The 6,458-nt window shown below is 32.3% G+C and overlaps 1 protein-coding gene across 1 annotated transcript; it reads right to left on the reverse strand.

Moving 5' to 3' along the window:
* Window positions 1–4,650: 4,650 nt before the first annotated feature.
* Window positions 4,651–5,769, reverse strand: LOC111373343 (serine/threonine-protein kinase HT1-like). The gene is made up of 4 exons (XM_022995857.1): window positions 5,581–5,769; window positions 5,262–5,436; window positions 5,004–5,138; window positions 4,651–4,918 (listed from the first exon to the last, which is right to left on the reverse strand). The coding sequence occupies exons 1-4, from the start codon at window positions 5,739–5,741 to the stop codon at window positions 4,712–4,714; spliced, it is 678 nt and encodes a 225-aa protein (XP_022851625.1). The 5' UTR covers window positions 5,742–5,769; the 3' UTR covers window positions 4,651–4,711.
* Between the last annotated feature and the right edge of the window lie 689 nt (window positions 5,770–6,458).

Genomic DNA, 6,458 nt, shown 5'->3' on the forward strand with positions numbered 1-6,458 from the left:
CATCACAAGATACCAAGCACAACATCAATATCCAGTCTTTGGATAGAGATATTGACTTGTAAGCGGTACTCTTGGTGTAGTGATCAAACATTGACGATAAAACAACGTGTCAATCAATAAACCTTTCTTTGGACCAATTTATTGATCACACATTAAATCAAATAATCGTCACACGTTTATCACCATAGGTATAAGTGTATTCGGTTAAATATTGACCTTCCTTTGGGCCGACCAATATTCCCATGAATAACACATGCACAAACACTTTTTAACATTCTAAGTTAGTCAATTTTTACAAGAGAGGTTGCTTTGGCAACATGTTGCTTCAATTAACTAACTTTCGAATATTATATATCTTAAAAGAGTGGCTCCGGCCCACGCCCACGCCACAGGCAGGCGCTGCTGCGTTTTGTAGCAGCGCTTGTGTGCTGCTGCAAAACGCAGCAGCTGCTGCATCGCCGGCGCTGCAATTCGACGGATGCAGCAGCCCCGCCTCGACATACCCGTCGGCGGCCCTTTTTTTTTTTTTTTTTTACGTACAGAAATCTAAACCCAAAAATCCAAATTTCCAAAATCTGAAATTTTTTCAACCATTAATCCGAATTTCAAAAATAACAAGAATTATACCGCAAATTTTTTTTTCAAATTTAACAAAATATATAACCAAAAATTGTTAAATCTAAAAATTTCAAAATATATTACAAGAACCAAATTATATTATTCGATTCTCAATGATTCAACATGAAGAGGCTCTGATACCACTTGTTGGAGAATTTAGTGTTTTAAATTACCGGATCTTTCATGTTAAATCATCAAAAAATGCAAGAATTAAAGCGGAAGCATACCTAAATCAGACATGGTTAATCCAATATGAATTTCGTGGTATGGTCTTCCAAATTTACACACAGTCTCCTTTTCCTCTCTGTGATGGGATGTAGTAGATAATGAATAATACGTTGCATGTGATCTGGGGACCATAACTTATTTATATAGGGATGCCCTTTGACCTAATTCGGCCCATTATAGAATTAGGATTTGGGCACGGTCTCTACACATATGTAAACACTTTAACTGGATACATTAAAGCCCAAAATTCAAGTCTTATTAGATCACTTTAATTGGGTTCAACCGAATTCGATAGCCTATAATTTAACACACAATTATTCATACATACAAGTCCATCTTTAATTAAAAATCTTTACAATCTCCCACTTGAGCTATATGTGTCACCTTATAATTGTGCATTAAATATAACCTTATGAGTACTCAGAATCTTGCTATCATTACCGAATGTATCCCCAAACAATCCCGTCCATCAATCATATCAACATAAGATCACAGCGGCTTTCGCTACTTTCACGTAGCTAAACCCATCAATGGTCACGTATATCAATATAACCGAATGACATGGATCAAGCATGGATGTGTAGTATGGAAATTACATGTAATGTGATCTGTAACATGCCTATTTCCAATTGGTCCACCTTAATACCTTAGTGAGATCATTTTAAACAATTTCAGAGATAATTAACCAAATAACTTTATAACTGAAAATAATTTTAACTTTAAACCGTATCCAAAATAATAGTGCATGTGTCCAATATGAAAAATAAAAATACAAACTCCCACTAAAACTAGATATCCTCAAGAGAATGAATGTAGCCAAAAATGAGAAGAAAGAGGAAAAAAACATAACCGGAGAGAGAATCAACTCGTCTGTAACCTTTTCTTCTAGGGTTTTCTCTCTTCCGTTTACTTTGGCTGCATGAATAATTATTTCCTTAATGCTCATCATGGCTAAAGGATTCTATATTCTTAATTCTTCAGTCCAAGCCGAAGCTTTAATTATTAACATTGGTCATCCAGCTTCATTATAATTATCATGTAACCCCTCAATTATTTAACAATTCCTTTAAGCCATTTTCCCTTTTTATTTCACTAATTTGAGTCAAATCCATTTGATATGGGCTTGTGCTTTTTATTTCTACCTTCTACCAATTTATACAATTCAGGACTATATTGTATTCAATAAAAAAGTTGTAAATTCCATTTTATTTGTATATCCTTTTTACCCTTTTATCTCCCAAGAAATTTGGGTGGTTCTAGGCAATTAAAAGTTTAGTAGGATTACAAAATTTAATTTTTCATTTGTTAAAAAAAATAAAAAATTCTTGACTCGAAATAATACTCTCAAAAAATGGTATATATCGACTAACGTATCTTTTTGAGAAATTTTAATATTTCACAAAGTTTGGAAAAATAAAGTATTTAAAATGTCAACTATATAATCTCACTCTAATATCAACTATAGAAGTTATAACCCACTCTATTTCGTGGGACAATCACTTTTGTCAAATTTTCAACCACGAATTTTATCAATTTCAATTAAAATCTACTAAAAATTTGATTTTTAACTACACCAAACAGGAGCTAATATTTTTATAGCTAGAGAATCTATTAGCTATATTTTCCGATGAAGGTATTTCGCTGATCATTTTTTACAGTCTTGTTTTACTTTTTGCTTTGGGAAAGTAGAAAGAAATCTATCTTTATGTGAATCCAATATCACTTAAAGGTACATTCAAGATTAGAAAAATTGGAAAAAACAAATAAAAACGCAAGGAAAGGGGAAGAAAGGGAAACTACCTGTTTATTTGGGTTTAGCTTTTGCTTTCATTTGGCAGCCATTGATGGAACCTTTGTGGGGGAAGTATGAAGAAACTTGATCTGAATCGGAGCATCCAATGCTTATGGCAGCACACACCAAGAGACGGAAGAAAAACACATTTGTTTAGTTTTCATGCTGATGTCCTTTTAGGACATATTGTTGGCACAACATGGTTGAGATGCTTAATCTGATCATTTAAGGAGGAATTCTTTTAATGTCCAAGATTCACATTATCTATTGTCATTTTGTGCCTCCTTTTAATTGCTATTTACGAGTATATTTGATGCAAGAAGTTTCAAATCAAGTGAAGCGGAGATGTCAGATAGCACGTTGATGACGTTGAGATACCATGAGATGATGGATCGGCGCAAAGATGGAAGGTGATTGCAATACCTTCCTTAATTGGAGGCAATTTTGACATTTTTTTGATAATTTGGTCATAACTTTGGTTACGATTATCAGAATCGCCATTATGACTCCAATTCGAAAAGCTCTTGTCAACGCACACATCATGGTCACCCAGCTATGCTCGGTTGGCATCAATTTCGAGGCCAAAATCCGCTGTTTTCCCCCTTCGAATTTCAATTTTTAGTTATTTTTTCCATTTATGATAATGTTTCGTTTTCTTTTTCTAGTTGATTTCGAATCCGATTTTTGCCAAATTTTTAGCGAGTTCTTTTATTCCATATTTTATTTTGGTGGAATTTTCGGGGACTTTGCCATTTTTGGTAAATTTTCATAATTTCGTAGTTTGTCAGCTATTTGACCCGACTTGTAGGTTAACTTTCGTATTCTGCGTTGTAATAAAGTTAAGTTGAATTTCAGATAATTCTCTCTGTCTCTTGGGCGTTTTTCCTTCGTGTTCTTTTTGCGAATTAGATGTTGCAACTAGCCTGCAGGATAATCACTATTCTACACGGCATCTTTATTCCTAGTACCAATTTTAAAATGTTTTATCATTGCACGTTGACAGCAGTTTTCTTTTCCGTGGCTTGCATTGTTGTTGGATTTAGGGCTGATCTCAAACTTTGACTGCATTATGAAATCGAAGTTGTCAAAAAAGAAAAGGGATTATGGGGGAATAAACACCTCTTTCACTTAAATTTTCCTCATGATACCCTCTAAGATAGTATTATTGGAATTCATTTTCATTTTATTCAAGTTTATTTTGAGCAGAATTATAATAGTCTTAGAACTTTGATTCGTTATAGAAATCAGATAACTACTTTTGTGTTCATTTTTAATTGAAGATATTTTGACTAATGATAAGTGGAATATATTCAATTTATTTATAATATTTTCGTCTTCTATGCAATGTATATCACATTTCCTCAATCTAAATTTGATTTTACCGACATTATTAAATATTTCTTTAGTCTTCCTACAATGCAGGGATGGAAATTTTCCATTATCCAAGTACGTGTTGCCATGAAAAACACCTTTAAAAACATTTTTCATCATACCAATTCCTTTTTAGCTATAGTGTTCGATCCTCATCTCAAATTAAGCAGAGCCAAATATTATTTTCAATTATTTTAAAATAAATTAAATTTTATATTTTAAATAAATATCTCCTCGCAGAAAAAATTATGAAATTATGTAATAATTAGTACTTCAACTCAAACTAAACAGATTTATTTTTTCCTGAATTCGAAAGGTAGGAAACTTGTATTTATGGTTGCATGGTTTAATGTTATTTGTACTTTTTTCGACGAGTCTTGTTGTGTGATGGATGGGAAAATATTGCACCATTTTAACGTATAATTTATCTACCATACCCTGCATTCTAATATAATGCATTCAGATTTTTTTTTTCCCCTGGTATATGCTTTAATTTGTGTATGATACTTAGAATGTTGTGACATCTTTTAAGTTGATGATTTATTTTGAATTTAAAGTTCTGATAACAACTTTTCAAGGAAAAAAATAAATAAATAAACTGTTGAATTATTGGATGAGGACCCGAAGGTTTATGGGGTAATTTTACAAGAAGACAAAGTAGAGTAATGGTATAACATTGATTTTTCAACTTTGTGTTTGTTATCATCTTCGTTTCTTGAATAAGCTAAAGCACCCCCGAGGTTCAACGTCGTCTTGTACCATACCGCCACCATTTGAAATGTCAATGGCTTCTAACATTTGAACTACCTCTTCCATCTTGGGTCTTCTTTTGGGGTCCGTATCCCAACATTTTTTCATCACGTCAGCAACAGAAATGGGGCAGCACTTGGGTATTTCCGGCCTCAAACTCTGAATGCAAAACGTTTAAGAGTTAACTAAAACATTTCACTGTGTATTGCTATACAGACATAAATTAACAAACTGCAGAAACTACCTTGTAAACAACCAGTGAGGTTTCTTCAATTGAAGCAATGTTGGGAAATGGCATGGAACAACAATAAATTTCCCATAGACAGATCCCAAAACTGTACACGTCGCATTTCTGATCGTATGGATTGCCAATTAAGACCTGAAAAGGATGTACAAAAATTTTTATCACTAACTATAAATAAATATGCTTTCAAGCTTACCCAAACAAACTTAACTCGTATTATTAAAATAAAAGATTTGATTTTAAAAAAAAAAAAAATACCTCTGGTGCCATATAACCAAGTGTCCCAGTTTGTCCAGTCATCTCAGCAAGATTTGCAGCTTCTACTCTTGAGACACCAAAATCAGTTATTTTGACTCTTCCTTCTTTATCAAGAAGCATATTTTCTGTTTTCACGTTTCTGTGAACAATCTTTAATGAATGCATATAACTCAACCTCTAAGAGGGGGGAAAGGTAAAAATTAGCTACTTTTTTTTTTTTTGTTTTTAATCACTTTGATCTATGAAGAAGTGAAAAATCATTTTTTCGCCTAGCTATTATCATAAATTTGTTCTTAAAATGAAATGAATAGATATATACCCTCTAGCTATGTCAAGTGCAAGTCCGACAACCACTTTCAATGGTAGCTTCTTTATTCGGTTTCGTATGAGATAAGACTTTAGAGTACCTCCCATAAGATATTCTACCACAATGCAACAAATATTTTGTGGCTTGTCAATTTTGCCACCATCAGGTTCCATTTTTACTTCAGCAATGCCTTTTTTGCACCAATTAACTTGAGAAAAAAGAAACATGTAAAAGTTAGTGGATGACTTAATCAAACTAATAAAAAATTTCTTAACTTTCTAAAAGGAAAGCACCCGTCCAAAGCGTGTACTTGGAATGCATTACTAAACGGTGGACAATATAATGAACAAATAATGGATCGTCTACTTTATCAAACAAGCTATATTCGTTTATGAATTATAATTAAGAAATTAAAAGGCAAAAATGCATGAAGAAAGGAGGTTTCTAGTTACCTTGGCAATGTTAGGATGATCCAACTTATTCCATACAGAAACTTGTTGAAAGAAAATTTTGTGCAGGGAATTTTCTCCCAAATCCAGTAGCTTAACTAAAAATTAATCAAAAGAAAATAAGAACCTAACATTAGCAAGGATCAAAACCTCAAAGATTTATCATGATGTATAATTTAATTTTGCCCATAAATATTTATGTAATTCCTAACGGATTTATTTCATGTGAATTCCCTTTAAATACTACATGAAAATAGTTAAAAAAATATTAAGGTATTCAATAATTAGTTGCATACACATCGAATTTAGTAAAATACCAAACTTAATTCTTGATTAATAATTACATATTATAAGAAGTAAATTATAGTTTAAAAATAAGTAAATTAAATAATTTACGACTGCATGTTAGTTAAACAATTAGTTATTCAGAATGTCCACTAA

This window comes from Olea europaea, unplaced genomic scaffold (genome assembly GCF_002742605.1).
Source record: "Olea europaea var. sylvestris unplaced genomic scaffold, O_europaea_v1 scaffold1119, whole genome shotgun sequence".
Lineage (NCBI taxonomy): Eukaryota > Viridiplantae > Streptophyta > Magnoliopsida > Lamiales > Oleaceae > Olea > Olea europaea.